Raw genomic sequence first — 18611 nt, forward strand, 5'->3', positions numbered from 1 at the left:
GCGGAAAATCGTTTTCCTACAAATTGGCATTGAGTAAAAGTGACGGGAGTGTTTTTCGTTACGGTTAAGTAATGGTTTTGGGTCTTAAAATAAGCCATTACAAAAAAGGTTTGAAGAAAACTTAATAACATTATAAATAATTTAGATTATTTTTTCTTTTAGGTAATCGTAAATTACAGAATTGCATTCAATAAGATAAGGTCAAAATTTGGTTAAATCATGTATTACGAATTTAATTACTAAAAAGGTTTGAAGAAAACCTAATAACATTTTAAATAATTTAAAATAATTTGCTCTTTCATGAATTCGTAAACTACAGAAATTCATTCAGTAAGATAAGGCCAAATTTGTTGAGGTAATGTATTACTAATTTAATGGTAATTAAAATCCAACACTTTCAAAATCTTAACAACCAAACAATAAAACAAACATATGGCGCCAATTAAAAACACAAATTGATGCCATTAATATAAAGCCTGAGCACGTGTTAAAAAATTAAAATCTTTATCATATGTATAAGGGGAGCTCCTTATCAGACTAAAGAAAGCTCACTGAGTGACTTGAATTAAATATTTTAAGATATGTTCTATATGAAACCTAATATTCCTTTGATACCCTTCCCAATTAATGAGCTTTACAATTTTTGATATTATAATCAAAGACAAATACACCTAAAATTTGATTTATTTAAGAATTTAAAATGCCAAAAACTCAATTATCTGGCTTTTTGCATAAACTTAGTCACCGAAATGCGAAAATAAACTACAGTTTAGTTGCCGGGCTGTTTTATAGTCCGCAACCTACGCCAAAAAGCTTAGTCTGTCTGCTTTGGGCCAGTTAACCTTTTAGTTGATTGTCAACTCGACTCGCCTTCATTGAACTCGGCGACCCCCGTCACCCCAAACCACCCCCCGCCCATGGGGAGGAAAGCCCCTGAGAATCACTCGAATTCTCTTCTCCGCGCTCTCTTATAAGACCGAAAAAGACTCAAGAGGCGCCACAAAAACTCCAGTTGAAATAATCCAATAAGCGAGCAAGAGAGTGCTGCAGAGCGAGAGGGCATGATAGAAATACTACTCTAAGCAGGGCGTGCGAGCGAGAGGCGCTAGGAGTGAGTAAGCCGAGAGAGTGGAGAGAGCTCTCTCTTTTAGCCTCTTGTCGAATTGGAATTGCCAGAAATATTTGTGAAATATTTTACCAACTTCTGATTGCATTTACCTTCTGGTTGGACTCGAGTATGTTGAGTTCTTGAAGAAGAGATTTTGGCTCAAAGAGATTCCTGTGACACCCGAACCCACCACCACAAAACCTGGTCTTTATGCCATCTAAGAGCGAGCTAAGAGTATGGTTGCGAGGAAATTACTCTCTCCGACGCTCGCCTCCGAAATTCGTTCGGTAAAACAGGCAACACAGCCGCACTTCGAGTTAGTTCAACAAAAAACTTGAACGTTAATGGACATGTTGTAGAGCGCAGCGTCATTTCTTTCGGTTCTGTCAGCGGAAAAGTGAAAATAGAGTTGCAGAGCCTGCCCGAAAAACTGAAGAAAACCCCTCGAAGAAACCGCAGCTCTCAGCTAAAAAAGTTCACTGTAATTCTGCCCAGTCACCGCAAAAATCACCTCGCATCAGAAATATTTTTGGCGACAACTCTAGAAACGCGGAAATATTCGTCAGATTGTCAAAAGGAAAAAAAGTTAACAAAAACAACAACGCGAGTGCACGTGTGTGTGAGTTCGGTGCCGAATAACAGTGTGTGTGTGCCGCCTGTCTGTGTGTGACAGATAAAAAAAATAAAGGAGAAAAAAGAAGTTGTCGAAAGTCGTGCAAGAAAATCGAAGAAAATAGTGCAAGCGCTGCAGGGAAATTGTCCGGAAAAATCGCAAAATCCATTGTTTTTTGCCGGCAACTTAATGACGTCACGTCGTGCCGCCAGCAGCAACAACAACTCGCGTGCTTAGTCACACACACCAGTGCAGCAAGCAAACAAAAAAGGTTAAAAATACATTTCCAATTCACCATCTCGGCGCAAAAGTAAAACAGTAAACAAATACAAGAAAAAACAGCAGCCGCTTTTCTCCCCCAACAACAAAAATAACTTCAACTCCGCCAGCAACAACTACAACAACAACAAGTCAGCTGGACTACCGAAGGTGTTTATACTTAAAAAACAAAAAGATCGCTGTGTTTTTTCTCTGTTTTGGTTATTTTGTTTTCTCTCTTTTTCGCCTCCGTCTTTAAGTTCTTTTTTATTATCGGTTCCTCCCTCTTCCTCTGCCACATTTTGAGGTCTTGTTTGTTTTTGTTGTCGAATTTTCGGTGGTGCTAAGTGAAAAGGCGGAAATTTAATGCCAGGGAAAACTATCTGTTGTAGGGAAAGTTATTCACGAGGAATCTGTGGGAACGGATGGGCAGAAAATTCCATCAAGACAGCGTAGAAAACTTCAGATTGCCAACTTCCAATATCTGGTAATTTAAATAGTCTTGGGGTTTCCCCTAAAAAAGGCATACAACCAAATGCAAGACTGTATCTCCCCTAAAAGGTCCACAAACTTCATTATTACATAGATTCTACAGAGATGGTTAAAAGTAAATACCCCAAAAACGAATAAGAAGTCTTATTTATATGATTTGCCTGAAATTAACTACATCTTTAGTGAAACAGTACTATAACTAATCAAAGTGACAATAAAATCTTAATGACTTATTAAAACAACAGTCCAAATTCTAAAAGTTCCAATCATATATAAAGAATGTTAGTTTTTTTCACATGTTAGAAATTTATTACGAAAACAATCTATACATAACACTCAAATACATAACAAAAATCTTTCGTATCTACACCGCCACAAAAGTATTATTAAGCCCGCAAAAGCCTTAATTTCAATAAAAAATACCCACTTAATCCGTTAAAATAAAACACATCTCGCTCATTTGGATCGCTGAAAAGCCTAATGACCGAAAATCAAATTGAAATTGAGGCTAATGAACCGTGAAATAATAATTAAAATTCAACAAATTGGAAACCAAATTTGTCAGGGTGAAAATGGATATGCTTATTCCACACTATTGGGCATAAAACACTACAAATATATCCGCACTGTTAAGCCCTCGCCTTAGCAACTCTACATGAATTTGTTACTTGTGTGCAGTTAATTAACTTCAAAGTACACTAAATACAACGCCAAATCGTGCTCAAATGTAATGCAAATTTAGCAATATTTATTCTAAAGCCGGGCAAGGCCTAGGCCGTAAAAAATAAACACATCTAAGCCAGGCGATCTTTAACAGTGCGTTTCGGCACTGTAGTTCAGTTGTAAAAACCACACGTGACAATAAATAAAAAAGCTGCAAATGACCAATAACAAAATAAATGGCAAACAAAGTTGTTTTGAAAGCCTAAGTTAACTTTAATGGCTTTAGACACCCGAACGGAAAACAGACATGATTCTTGAATTTAATGTGATTATTTTGCCAAACGAAACTGATTGCGTTACTGGATTTATTCTTTCGCTGCCTTAATTGCTCGAAATCGATTTTTTCGAGGTTTCACAAACAAACCGAAGCGAAACACGAGCCTCGGAACGCACTGTACTCGCACATGCAAATACATAGATTTTATTTTTAACGAAAAGTCACGTTTTTTATGTGGTTCTCCGCCCAAGTCGTAACCATTAAATTTATGTTTATTTCGGTCCGAGCTTCGGTTTCAGTTGCGAAAAGATTGTTATTATAATTTTTCCGATTTGTTTCGTTTTCCTCCGGTTGAGATATGCAAATTGAATTAGCTCTGCCCGCTGGCGACTGGAAATCGAAAAGCAAGAGTTTGACACATTTCGCTTTTTTGGTGTTTGGGTTGTTTTGGCCCATCATCATCGACAAAAGTGTCAAAAATATGAGTCAAAGAAATCGCTTGGAAAATGCCAAAATGAATTGTTATTTCTGTCCATTTGTTCAATACACTCTGACAAGTCATTCACTTTTTCTCCTCCACTCCACTCGAAAATCAAACCCGATCCAAAACTAAAACGCCACGAGAGGCAGAAGACGGTTTTGATATTCGGCTGGGTGAAGGGGATTGGGATGGAAACTTGAGGACTTCGGCATGACTAATCGATTCGATTTTTCGCCAAAAGTCATGCCGCAGTACAATAAGAAAAAATCGTCGCTGGGAGAAATATTTATGTGTTTGACTTGTAGTACGAGTGTTTTGTGCTTTAAGCCCTTCTCAATAGGTCGTAAATATCGATAGGAACACCCTCTTTCGGCTGTCGAAAGTGTGCAAAAAACGCTGTAGTTGTTTGTTTGCCCGACTCGCGATTTCAGTTTTGATGCGAGATGACAGCGCTCAAAAGGTGTCAGAGTTCAGGCGAAAGGTACGAAAAGGTCTGGCATTAAAAGTGCTAGAAACTCAAAACAATGCGAGTTGCTTATGAGCAAAACCTGCTTGTTTGTGGTAGGAAATATATTTAAAACAGTTTTCTGTCTTTACCCTTGCTAAATAACTGATTTTGTAGCTATTTTCACACAAATAATGTCACAATTTCAAGACAAAGAATAGGTTTTAACAATTTTCCAGTGGGCTTACTTAAAAATGGCAAAAAAGCCAGAACTTTTCCAGTAGTACACAAAAATCTATTGAAATTTCCATTTCCGAAATATCTTTTTTGATAGGGTTCTGTTTTATATCTCTCCCCGTTATGTTTTTTTGCATTCAAATAAACATTTCGTTTCCTTTCGAAGATTTTCAGATCTTAGTTTGGTTTGGCCATTTCCTCTCAGTTTTTCTAGTTTTTCATCTTTTTTGATATTTTGAAACATGTGCTCATGTCTTTTTTCTCCTTCTAAAAATATCGTTTTTGGCTTTTTCAATAAGCGCACAGCAGCTGCGACGTCGACTGCGGCAGCAAACAAGTCGAAAGAAAGAAGAAAACACAAAACAAATATCTATATGTGGTTGTTGTATCTGGTTGGGAGAATCGTAGGAACAGGGTGACTCGGTCTAGCTGGAGTTAGAAATCCAAGATACAAATGTATCTTAATGTTAGCAAAGGCATTCGAGAAAAGCACTTATTTAGCTTTTTAACTAAACCTATTTAAAAAATAATTGGGTAATCCTGTAACAGATTTTAGAGTAACTTAGATACTTTTGTGGTTCTTCCTTAAAGAAAAATATGCGCATTGTGCTAATAGTTCCTTAACGTTATACCTCTGAACTTTCCTAGAACTATATGCTATTCCAAATTACCTATAAGCTTTCTCGAGCAAATTGCAATATCAAAAACCAGATAACCATTATTGATTTCACACCCCATTGGCGGCTTTATGCAGCTTCCTCAATTATATAGTTGGCACACCCTAACATAATTCTCTTAGCACATGCCAAAACACAACAACCACACGGAGAGTCGAAAAAGAAATTTTGAACGTGTTTCGTCGGTTGTTGGTGCTGTTTGTTGTACCTCCGAGTATCCGAGTATCTCAGCATCTCCCATAACAAGCGACAGCTGCCGCACATTTTGGATGTATCTTTTGGATGTATCTGCAGCTGTGCATCCACAGGCCCCCCGAAAAACCCACTCGCCCCATTTTTTTGGCAGCATTTTTGGAACGGCGCTCGGTTGCAGTCCAAAAATAAGTTCATTTTATTGTGGCCGAGAGACAAAGTTTCGACGCTTTGCATAATGCTGAAATATAACGTCAACGGCATCGGCATCGGCACATCTTTAACCCTTGACTGGCCCTTGGGCCAACGCACAATTGAGATCAATTGAAGGCAGAATTGATTGTTTGACCTTTCGCATGGGGGAAAGAGAGAGTTTGGCGAGGCGCGTCTGCAATGTGATTACACACAAATTAGTTCAAAGATTAACTCGGTTCTCATTTCTGAATTTTTGAGGAATTTCTGCATTTATAAATATTGTTCTCTCACTTTGGTTCGTCTATTTCGGGGTTCATCATCAACACGAGTCGAAAATATAAACATAAATACGAGTTGCCAGCGAAATTAATTAGGCACAGAAAAATCTATGAAAATTGGTTGGGCATTTAGTGTAGTGCTCGGACTTTTCTTCCTCTTCCACCACGGTCAGCTCTCTCGTATTCCTAAGATAAGCCAAATGTTATGAATATGCCAAAAAATAGTATATGAGCGCGATAGAGCGCCGCGATCCGTCGCTCTCATTTATGAATTTTGTTTTTGATTTCCCCCATTCGCTTTTATTTTTCGGCCTCTTCTTTCGCCTCGATTTTGTGTGTATAAAGCTATATATATGCTATAGCTTTCCGACCTCTGACGTAATTACTGATGATCGCGTTTTACGTCTAAGAAATTGATTTGCCTGTGTGAACGAAAATTTAAATATGAATTCGGCGAAATAGAGAAACGTGACAATAAGCTTTGAATTTGATTTTGAATAAGACGAGATCAGGTGGAATTTAATAGATGCTGAAAGATCTGGGGACTGGGGCAAGGTTTTCAAAAAAAAAATCGAAAGTTTTTATGATCAAATTGGCAGTTTTTCATCAAAACAGTGGCTTAGGTATTTTTCCTTAAAGAAAATTAAGTAATGCAATCTTTAAACTGTTTTGTATTTCTAAAATCCCTAATAAATGTATATTGCGTTTTTCAAAACCCCATATTTCCGCTATGATATCAGATCGCTGTACCCTATCAAATCCATTTGTTTTCGCTTTCGGCACGGTCTGTTTTCTATGCTTTCCCATTAGTCATATCCATAGGACCATATATAGATCGATCCGCAGATCTTTTCAGCACCTATTCGAAAGCTCTGCTAAATGATATACCCACACCAAATAAGGAACAACCTCCAATATCTAATGCTTATAAATGCATTTCTTTTATCTGGCCACCAACTTTCGAAAGAGATTTAACAAAAAAAAGACGCTAATAGCGTCAATGAAATCAGTCAACGATGTGTCGCAAAAGTCTAGGAAACTTATAAAAGCAAAGAAATAATAAACATTTGCTGCCCACGCATCATGTACTGCCAAATTAATTATCCGAGTCAGATGGATGACAATGGGAATTAATTAGGCAAGTCAAAACTCCATTTTTGGAGCAGTTTTGGCTGAAAGAACAAAATAGAGCCGTCTTGGTGGGCTTTCGACCCACCTGAATGACATAAGCCGAAGCGAACCGATCGTTTAACCACTTGCCATTTATGGCTGACATTTAAGTCGTACCATCTTCTGATGGGGCTTAACGATGGTTTGTTTTGTAGATCCGAATGTTTCCTGCTCCCAAATGCTAGTGCACTGTGTTAAATAACATTTAGAATGTATAATTTATTTATATTGTTTCTTTAATCAGCTGTTGTCTTTGTGACCAGGCTACTCGCCAAATATGAAATAAGCTTTGCTTTTAGTATCATATTCCACCTCTTTTTTTGTGAAAATAAGGCATATGTATATTTAGTATGACTGCACAGGGTTCACCCTCTTTTATCTAATCTCGTTTATTGATAGCAGCCGTCGAATGAGGTTTACCCGCCAATTCCCCTGGCTTTCAAGCATTTCTTTCACTTTTTTTACGAGCGCATCGTTAAGTATATGTGTCATACCTTTGGGGTGGGCCCTGGGTCTTCTGCGGCATTTGGAGGCGCGTTGTATAATGTTGCAGAGCGGTTACTGACCGATGTTTTGCTACGGCTTCGCTTGCGTAAATGTTTCTTTAAATGCATTAACTTGTCGCCCGGGGGGATGGGGCCAAATGTCTGCTTTTTGCCGTTGTTTCTGGCCCTCTGAGGTATTTGCAGCGACTTGTGTATGGCTTTAGTCATAACTTTGCAAGTCGGCCGGCGCTCGAGTTGATATATTCGTTCCGCACAAGTCTCATATCTAAAAAGCACAAAAAGTATATGGCATATACAAAATATACAATGCACTTTCACAGCCAACTGTGAACTGCAGCGTTCTATTTGTTGGGTTGGCCGCCTTATCAGCAGAACGCTCTCGTTTGGTCTGTGTGTATGGGGCCTACGTAATATATGGGGCATGTGTGTTGCGGTATGGATGGTCGGATAAGTTATTAAGAACGGATAATTGATTGGGTGGCTTGGTTAGATAAAAGAGGTAATCGAATGGCGACCAGTTTCAAATTCAACTCAAAACTTACCATTAATTATAGTTCTTTTAAACCACTGTTAATGACCAGATTCACGTGCGATAATCTTATCGTTTTAATTATCAAATAACTACTATCTCTATTTTTTCTAGGGCAATAAATAAATATTAAAAAGGAATTTAAATATTAAATATTTTTTTCTTATCAACAGGCTAGCTTTTCTGATAAATAAAATTTCATCATAAAAGTAGTGAATCAGAATACATTTTATTTTTGAAATTTATTCACTAAAAATCGACGTTCTCCCCAAAGTATTTTAAATTGCCGATAAAATATTTTCATTTATTTCAAAGTTCCCCTGGGCTTTCTATTTCCCCAAAAACAAAATTCTCCAGGAGAAAATGTAATGGAAAAAACCCATAAACAAGAGAATGTAGTCCACAATTCCAGATGCAATTAGGATTGCCCCAAAAATTCTGCTGGCAGAACAGCTGCCTTTGAGTTGACTCAGCTTACATAAACATAAGGTCCAAGTTGTACACGAAATGCGAATGCGAACAAATATTTAGTGGACCTGCGTTAACCGCCTCGAAAATTAACAGTTTTCAATCTTCACTCTCTCCCCGGCTGCTGGTTTCTCCGATTCTCAGAGTGTTTCTCCATCTTTTATTTTTCGGCAAGTTTAACCTTCAAAACACTTTTTGATACGAGACCAAAAACCAGAAAATAAAAGAAAACAAAACCTACGGACAAAACTTGTTGAACTTGTTTGTCTTTGGGGTCTGGGTATACATCAATTTGCATCGTTTTTTGTCCGCCGGTTTTTATATCTTTTTCTCTCTTAATGATTTTTTAATAACCGAAATCCGAAATCCGATGCGAGATGCGAGTGTCCTTAGATCTGAGAGATCGGCGTCTGAAGGTTGATTGTAGGTCGGCGGATGCACCGATCTGCGCATTATACACATCATATGTACGATATATATGTGCACATCCACGCAGGCAGGAGAACCTTCGATTATTCTTGGCCCAATTTCACGTCTAAACACTATTGGGAAGTTTATTTTCGTGCAGCATTTTCCACACCCGCTTCTGGCCATAAATTTTCGTACTGCGTCAATGACACGGCTGCTAATTTCTCGAGCTGTTTCGATTTCTGTACTTGTATCTGTATCTGTAAATGTATCTGTATCTGTATCTGTTGGCTATAATGTCTTCTGTATATTCCACATAGCCTGATCCCCAGCCACGTCCGCTTGTGTGGGCGACTGTCTGTTTCACTTGCGTGTTCTTTTTCCCGTGGTCGGTATTCTGCTTTTTTTGTTTTAGCCGAAAAACTTTTCAAGAATTATTTTAATACATGCCGTAAACATTAGCCCACACACACACACGCACATGGGGGCTTCAATTTCTCAGCTCATATATTAAGTCACAATTTATATCTTTGGAAATCAAGTTAAAATACGGAAAAGCAATTTGCAGCTGACATCATGCGGACGTATCCACAAATCCATATACTAACAAAAACCAGATAGAACACAGTCAGTGTGTGCGTACTCTATAAAGTTTATTAATTGTCTTCGCTGGTATCTTTCCAAATTGACTTGGCTGAGATAATTTACTGTCGGTGTGTCGGTGCGATATCTTTCGAAATGCCAAAATGCCAGATAGCAAATTGGAGGTATTTGGAAGAATGCTAATTGAAATTGGGAAGACAAGTGCATTTCAGCAAGTATTTGATGGGAATATGTTGGTATTTATTTTAAAAATATTTAAATGTTAGCCAGTCTGCAATGGGAAGGTATGAATAAGGTCATAGGCCTACCTAAAACCGTTAGTATCGCAACCTGTTGTCAATTCAATTGAATTCCGATTGCAAAATTAGTTCGTCACTTTTTCACAGGCCCAACCCCACTAAAACTAAACAAAAACAAGAAGCGCAAGACCGCCTTAATAGATTTCCTTTTCGAAAAACTTTGATTCATATACCGCCACCTTCGATAAGATAAGATTAAAGACACACACCAAAGCAAACACGATTACAACAACATTTGCAACAGGCAGGCAAACAGAAATAGAGATAAAAACAAACCAAACAAAATACAATGCAAGGGGGAAGGCAAACAAACACAAACTCAAATGCTAATAACAACAAAATATAAATATCATATTGTGTGCCGTCATCGATGATTGAATCACATTTGGATTTTCGAAATTTGCCTACACTCCTCTCTATCTTAAGTAACAGTTTTCCCATGCATTTCTCTTTAATACCACATATATAAATATACAATTTTTTACAGTATTTGATTAATCGAAATAAAGATAAATAAGATATTTCTATCGAGCGGTAAGTGCGTTTAACAATTTATTTCAATGCTATAAAAAGAAATTGCTAAAAAGTGAATACATATAAGTGAGTTTCTCTCCGGCGGTGTGTCTCTCTCTTAAATGTTGCTTAGCTAATGATCCAAGATATATACGTCTAAAATTGCTAAATACACCGCTGGGCCGGCCCGGAGATACGTGGACATACATATATCTCTGCGACCATAGTGCACTTTAGTTGATAATATTTATTCGTAGTGTTAATTTTTATTTGGTCTATGTGCATTGCGCTGAACTGCCTTAGGGGCTAGGCTTAATTTGGCTATTAGCTGTGGCTCTTGGCTGTTTGGCTGTTTGGCTGTTTGGAACCCCGCCACAGAATCCCCTCCAGAAAGCTGCAACTGGACGCCAACCGCTGCTCACGCTCTACATATATACGAACCACTTTATATCCACCAGATATCTATTTGTGTATGTCTGGTGAACTATTTTTAGTGACTATTTCATAAGTTGTATGGAACGAGAACTTTTATTTTGCACACCATTCGCTCATTTAGCCTAGGAAACTATCGCAACAATCTATACTAAGTACTCCATAGTGAAATGGTTATGTCTGTCGACTGTCCTTTGTTTACTTATCATTTGAGCATTGCATTCTGCATAAACCATAACACCAACGATCTGCGCATTACTAACCCCTAAGACCTAAGAAATACCAAACATGATCAGTTTCCACATCACCCACTCATACCTAGAATCGCTCTGTCTCTCTCTACGACTATCTGTCTCTGTCTTTCGCCATTTTCTATTTTCTTTCTTGGAATGTCAACCAAGTTGGTACGATCCTAAAGTTCTATTTCTCTCTTTTACTCTCATTTCAGATAATGTAAAATCAGCTTACACCCAAGCAAAAGCAGTAAAATAAAATACAAATTAACAGCTGCGTCTATCTATAGATATAAACACACACACATCTATATATTTGAATAAGCGTTCGATTTGAATCAAAATTATAGCCCAAGCTATCAGCTATATCCCCCAAAAGCTTTGTACTCCACAAAACGCTAACGAACAAAATCGATAAAAACCAGAAACCAACTGAAATCATACCACATCTGCCATAGATCTATGCTATATACATATATAGGTGCTGATCTGTGCTCTTGAATTTAGTGTTTTTTGTGTGCGTGTCGCGAGAGGAGCAAAAAGAAAAAAACAAAAGAACACTTTCTCTAGTCGCTAGGCTAAACCATATATAAACTCCAGCTAACCCAGATCCGTAATCAGCAACTAGCTATATATCTATACCCCAAACACGATGGCCAACGTTGTCAATATGAACAGCCTGCTCAACGGCAAGGACTCTCGCTGGCTGCAACTGGAGGTCTGTCGCGAGTTCCAGCGCAACAAATGCTCGCGCCAGGACACCGAGTGCAAGTTCGCCCATCCCCCGGCCAACGTGGAGGTCCAGAACGGCAAGGTCACCGCCTGCTACGACAGCATCAAGGTCAGTACTCCCACGTCAAACTAGAGCCCCCACCACTCAGCTCCCAAACCCCCTCTATTGCTTCGTGTGACTCGTAGACCGTAAGCTTTAAGACTTATGATTTCTCATCCCACCAAAATACTATATGATATGATCCAATACCGAACCCCCGTCTAGGGCCTCAACGAAAACTGATCTTGTCTCGCTTTTGTTGTTTGTGCTTTTGTGCTTTATAAACTCCATTTTCGTTTTGGTATCTCTGTGCTTCTATATATATCTTATACACACTATATTTAGTGGCTGTCTCTCTAAGTGCCTACCAATAAAACATATTAAATAAACGCAGCTGAAGCGCCGAGCTGAGCTTGAGCATTGTGTGCGTGAGTGTGCTTGAGGCTTAGGTCTTGGGTCCCGAGTAGAGGCTTTGGCTTGGCTTACAAATAAGAGAGTTCCACCACCCATCGAAACCCCAAACCCCATTTAAAACCGTAGGACATAGAGAAAAACTCAGGCAAATAATTGGACTAAGTTAAGTGAAAATTTCGAGGCCTTTTCTCTGTGTCATCTATAAAAACCAAATAAAATGTTCTCTAAAATCAACTGAATAACTAAAACCGTTTGTCACCATTCGAGTGATTTTTAGGCCACGCAACTCTTAGACATGGACAACTTCAAGGTAAAGCTCTAAAATTCAATTATTAAGTTAAGACCTTAGCTTTAAGAACACCCCTCCGATTCTATTGATCTCTGCCTTAATGTCTTGCATTTCGTAACCTGAACCTGACACACACAACCTGCCCAAGGGTAGATAGAATCAAAGGCAAAGAGGTTTCCCGTTTCCCTGATTTTTTACTGCTCGGCAAAAAGGCAACGCGGCAAATTAGCAGGGTGGGCGAGCAAAAAAAGGGTGAAAGCATTTCTTTTTAAACTCAGGACAATGCCGAACAAGAGGGCCGGGAAAAAATTAAGTTGCCCGTTTTGGTGTTTTCTTTATTAAGCTCTTTGTTTCTGCCCCGCAACAAAACAAACAACTGCCAAAGAATGGCAACATAAAGTGGGGTATTTTATGTATAGTATATAATGCTGACAAAATGTCATCATCATCAGCAGGAGCGGTGGCATAGTGGCTAGCATCGCCACTCACCATCAAAATTTGTGACAGCATAAAAAATTACGTTTTGAAAATTTTCGTTGCCGCTTTTTAGGCGTCGCTGGCAGGCTGTTTGGCCAACGTCCCTTTGTTATTCCAACAAAACCCGAAGCGAGTCCTTAAAGTTGGGCATAGTTCGTCCTTTTCCCCAGCGAAACCCCCCATGCCATTCTACTTTGTCGCTCTTGAGTCGAGTGTGCAAACAATAGTTAAAACTGATGTTTGTAAGTAGCTCCTTGGCTTGGGTCTACTTTTATTTTTTTTACTACAGAGGCGTTGTTAATTGAGCCACTGGATGGTCCCCCCATTTTTCCCTATACTTATCTTTAGGTTCTGGGCCTTAATGAACATATTACGGATACTCTTACATTTCCTTTGTTCCTGAGAAATTCGAAATCTCTTTTGGTTTTATTTTCTTGCTTAACAACTTTAATGTGTTTAATAGGTTTTTAATTTATCTGAATACTTTATAAAGAAGAAAATAACTGCTTAAAACAGAAAAATACAATTTTTCTATTACTGCTAGTTTCTTTTACTGGGGTAACATTTTTTATCTTCGTTAAATGTTAAATCCGTTCAGTTAGTTAAAACTTATCCAGTGTCATATGGCTATAACTATCTAAGTACTACCAGTTCCTTATGGAAAGTTTAAGTAATTGATATTCAGTTTAGAAAGCATACACATACGATTGCACCACAACAATAGCTAAAATCCACTTATGACTCAATCTCAACCGTGTCAAATTTGAATGTTTATTAAATATTCATAGCTCGGGCCGGTTCCCGAGCAACGTCTGACTTGCATCATTAATCTGAGCTAACCCCAAAACATTTCCAATTATCTTTGATGGATCATTAGGAGCCGGGTCAGTCGGGTGCCTCTCGGTTAGTTTCTGGCCGTGCCTTGGAAATCTCATAAGCCTTTTGGCAATTATCCGAAACCACAGCTGCGTGATAAGCGAGTTCTGACTGCAGAATCCACACCATCATCTGTGTGGCAAGTACAAGTGGCAAGTAGCAGCTGCAAGTTGGGGGCGGGAAGGGATGTGGAAATGGAAACGGAAAGGACACACACGCCCAGTGACCCTTGGGCACTTGTAGTTTTTGCCCAGCTGGGCGGGCAAATAAAGCTCAGACATTCATTGCCCACAAATTAATTGTGTTATCCTATTAATTAACTATGCAGTAAAGTTGCCGAGCAATTTCGTTCGCCGAGCGTTTTTCCCACAGCCTCCTCCGCCGCATTTTTCCACTTTTCCACTTTCCCATTTTCCTTGCCCAGTTGTTCTTCGCCCCTTTTGAGTGCTGTAATTGTAGGCGAGTGTGTTTGCACTCATTTTCACCTCTTTTTGTCCCCACCGGGCTTTCATACACGTACACACTCGTATGCTTGACACACAAAACGAGCTGGGCTTAAATGTTTAACGAACTTAAACGTGGCAAGTAACCAGCACATAATATATATCTACATATATAAGGCCGCCAGTTCGAGGACGAAAGGCCTATGTACGACTCCCCTGATTGTGTGTCCATGTATACACGTGTTCCACGGCAGTGTTTAAACTTTTTCCCATTGCCGCGACACTAATTTATTGCGCTGTAGACTTTTAAATGCCAGTTCCATAGAAAGAAATAGTTTAGGCGGAATAATAAATGAAAACTGGGTCAATGTCGGGCTTAGAGGGCTTATCCAGTCTTAGATTTTATGATTTTCTAAAAGAAAATATTTTTTTAAATTTAAATTTATAAATGTAAGTAAGAAATGTATTTCTGGATTTTTAAATTTAGTTACCTCAAATTTAAATAGAAATTTATTTTAGAAAAAGTATTTTTTTAAACATTCTTTATATAACATAGCAAAGACTAGAATAATATTCCCCTTAGTTTCTCCAAGTCTTTCGTTTTCCCACTCACCATTAGATATTTACAAAACATTCTACGCAAACTTGAATGCCTTTTAGCTCAGCCAAGCGTTTCATTCTCGCTTAGTGACCTCTGACCCTTTCAGCAAATTGGCATCATTTCATTGGTAATTTCCCCCAATTTAATTTGACCACAATGGGCCAGATGAAACTTTAAAAGCCACTCGGAAAGCGACCCAGAGCAGAAGAAAGGGATGGGTGATCAGTGTGAAAGTGAGAGGAGGTAATAAGAATGAGAAAAATCGCAAAGCCCGCCACAACATAAAACATTTTCCGGTTTATAATTTTCTTGTCAACACAATTTTCACGCCATGCTCGGGCGCCATGCGATGGCCTCGCTGGAAAGTGGAAGGATGGAGGTCTGCAGGTCTGGAGGACTGGAGGACTCCTCCTCATCGAGCGTTTTTCTGGGCTGGTGGTGCCACTTTATCCGGCGCCTTTCGCCACCGCGTCCTTTCGCCGCTTCGCGCGCTTTTGCTACTTAACCAACTGTAAAGCTCTCGGCCATATTGTGTGGCACCTTATTTTTCTATTATATTTCCCAGCCAACACGGCCACCGCCGCTGCAACAACATATTTTTCGCGCCAGCTTGCCCCTTCCTTTCGAGGGGCGGGCCGACAAAAGTCAAGCTCCCATGCCATGCAAATTATGGTCGAAAAGAATGAAAGAAAATGGCGCCCCGCAAAGGAAAATGAAAATGAAAATGGCAACTCTTCCGCCCAGAAAGGAGAGAGATAGATGGCTGGAGAACAATGCCGGCCACTTTGACATCTTCGCTCCTCGTCCTTCCTCAGGGGCTTTTCTGTTGTTTATTCCAATTTTGTAGTTGACGCTTGAATTTCCGGTTTGCCTCGGGCCGCCTCGGAAATACTTTGGTAATTAAATTTTAAAGACAACAGGAACTGGCAGACGTTAAACAAAAAATAACTCTGATTCTGCTCGCTCACCCACATATTCAATGTCATCCAATTATTTTTAATTCCATTATCTATGTTTTTTGCCACCGCCTGCGCTCCTCCAATTTGCCACGAGAAATTGCCGGGCAGCATTGAAATCGATAATAATAATAAGCAGCCGGGCAGAAGAAATGAATGGCAAGAGCAACTTAATGTACAAAATAAACCAAAAAAGCAAATCCAATTTAAATAAAAGTTCCCAGAAATTGGGAAATAGAGCGCACAGCTATGAGAGGAAGCGAAAGAGGAGAAGAATCATCAATAGTTGCTCAAAATTAATGGTGAAGTAGGAAAGAAAGAAATGGAAATGTAGAGGAAAAGAGCGAAAACTTTGCGGTTGTCATTGAATCAATTGAAATTGCGAATGACCAAAAATGGGATTTTTTCTGGTAATTGGTGAGAAGTTTGAATGAATGCCAGAGAATTTGTCAGTGTGTATTTATAGCGATTATCAATAGTGTCAAACCTGTTTTGCTACTCAGATTTCGATACATGGAAAAAAACTTTTGAATGGGCATCAATGGCTTTTTGAAAGTGGCGCCCAAACAGAGACTTTGATTTGAGCCTATTATCGATTTTAAGTCGCTGCTCCAATGTTTATTTACGAATGACAATCTTTAAAGATTTGAAAGATATCTTTGTCATTCCGCCAACGTCTTTTGTTTTCAGAATATTTTATTTCGATTTATATTCGATTGGATTCGAGCAGGGACTCTATTTTGAAGACGCTGCTCAAAAATCTTCTTACTAACGGAGATCTTTAAACGTTTCTTAGGTATCTCCATCACATTGTCAACATTTTGTGCCACTTTAAACCCCATAAGACTGCATAAGTCCCCCATTGCCTTAAGGCATCGCCGAAATCAGTTTCGAGTGCAGTCTGTTGTCCCCTCACCTGCCATTATGCCCCCTACCCACACCCCCCTTTTGGGATGCTGCAACATTCTGCTGCCAGGCGCGCCTAATTTGTTATGCCTTACACACGTTGCACTTGGAAATTCCGCAACAAACTTCAAGTCAATAACTCAGCAGAGCAACTCCCGCTGCCACCCAGGATATTTCGCCCACCAGCACTTAATGCATTATGCAACAGCAAGTTGTGGCATGTCCTTGCACATAGCCACACACTCACATGTGTGCGAGTGTGCGAGTGTGCCATTTCGCAGTTGCTGAAACCTACACAATTCATTCGTCCTGTCGCCGTTGCCTGCTCCTTGGGAAGCCCAGAACGTGACTGCAGATCGAGCTAGAGAGCCAGGGAGCCCGGGAGCCAGGGAGGCAGCCAGCTCATGCCTTAAATAAAATAAATGGCACATTATCAATATAAACAAGAGGACGTCGCCGAAGGAGTCGCGTACGCGAGTTGCAAGCGTAAAGTTGTTAAGTTACTTAAGCCAACAAATGAAGCGAGCCAAGATGGAGCGAGGTGCCTTCCCACTGCCGGATTCCCAATTCCGGAGTCAGCAATTCGCAGCATTTTCCTCGCTCACTATTTCCATGAGCCAGTCACGAGCCTGACAAATTGCACTTGGGCGCCAGACTCGCCCCGACCCCCCGAAAGAACAACTTTCCCGTTCTGACCAACAAACAGGTCCCTGCTCGGGCGCCAATTTCTTTTCATATGGCTAAGACAAAAGGCAAACAAAAACTAATGCCGGCCGGGATGAATATAAATGCGAGTAGGGAGAGTTCCTTTCCCTTCCACCTTATCCATTGGATGAAAAATGTCGCAAGTTTCCCGGGGAAATTCCCCATTAAATGCAGTCAGCGAACGAGCACATGCAAACAGCGCCCCCTATCGGTGACTTTTACAAATAAATATTTTTCGCTTTGGACTCGCAATTTCATTTCGCTGACATATTGGGGGATTACATATTCATACGAGTGTCAATCAGGCGGACAAAGTCCGGAGACAGGTGACTCGTTGGCCCGTCAACTCTTGAGTGACTCGAGTCTTGGATTATCGACTAAGGCGAAAAAGTGGGAAAAATATGAGGGAGGCCCTGATGTTGTCGATTGAAATTGGATTAACAGGAAAGTCGCGGAAAAGGGAATGGCAAATTTGCTGTCACTTTGAGTGATAATTAGAATATAGTCACTTGGCAAGGGAAAATGTTAATATAATTTTGCTGATGTGAATTAAATTTTAAACGACAGCGCTGGACTTCTTGTTAGGCAGAAAATCAATTAAAATGAAATGTAAATAATTGCTCTTCAGCTGGGAATGAATTCCCACTTGACGTTGAAGACTTCCCCGCTTTAAGCCACAAGTTCTCTGCCCCTCCTTGGCTGCCTGATTTTTTCTCTGTTTTTCTCAGGCGACAGCTAAGCGTCAAACTAAGGACAGGAAAAAAGAAGAAATCGGGACCGTTTCCAACGAAAATCGAGATCAATAAAAACGTCATTCAATTTATTTTCAATTTTTGCGGAATCGCGAGCGAATGAGACGTGTGTGGAGAGGGGCGGTGGCAGGGAGTGCCTAACAAATAATGGCAGACAGAAAACCCAATAAATTTAAAGAAGAAAAGCCATCGCCTGGGACTCGAGCAATGACTAACTGCGGAGGGTTCGGAGGACTGGGGACCGGGAGTCCTCCATATGCCGTGCGGTTGTACATCCTTGAAAGTGGGCGCTTGTGCGTCTGTTTGGGTATATCAAATAACTTTGACTTTACACATTATTAAA

The 18611-nt window shown here is 39.7% G+C and overlaps 1 protein-coding gene across 43 annotated transcripts in view; it reads left to right on the plus strand.

Annotated features, from left to right (window-relative positions):
* LOC119549356 (protein muscleblind) overlaps window positions 1–18611 on the plus strand; it is a 183194-nt gene that overhangs the window by 63095 nt on the left and 101488 nt on the right. For 24 of the 43 annotated variants that reach the window (XR_005219407.1, XR_005219409.1, XR_005219410.1 and 21 more), the window contains exons 1-3: window positions 1442–2150; window positions 11293–11918; window positions 12541–12573. Coding sequence is in view for 34 of the 43 variants with exons in the window: in XM_037857364.1 (XP_037713292.1) it covers window positions 11730–11918; window positions 12541–12573 (222 nt within the window). In the remaining 9 variants the exon portion in view is untranslated. Of the gene's footprint in view, window positions 1–1441; window positions 2151–11292; window positions 11919–12540; window positions 12574–18611 lie in introns of those variants that run through there. The other 19 variants (XR_005219411.1, XM_037857368.1, XM_037857372.1 and 16 more) reach the window with 7 other exon arrangements.

The sequence above is a fragment of the Drosophila subpulchrella genome, chromosome 2R (assembly GCF_014743375.2).
Source record: "Drosophila subpulchrella strain 33 F10 #4 breed RU33 chromosome 2R, RU_Dsub_v1.1 Primary Assembly, whole genome shotgun sequence".
In the NCBI taxonomy this organism is placed as follows: Eukaryota; Metazoa; Arthropoda; class Insecta; order Diptera; family Drosophilidae; genus Drosophila; species Drosophila subpulchrella.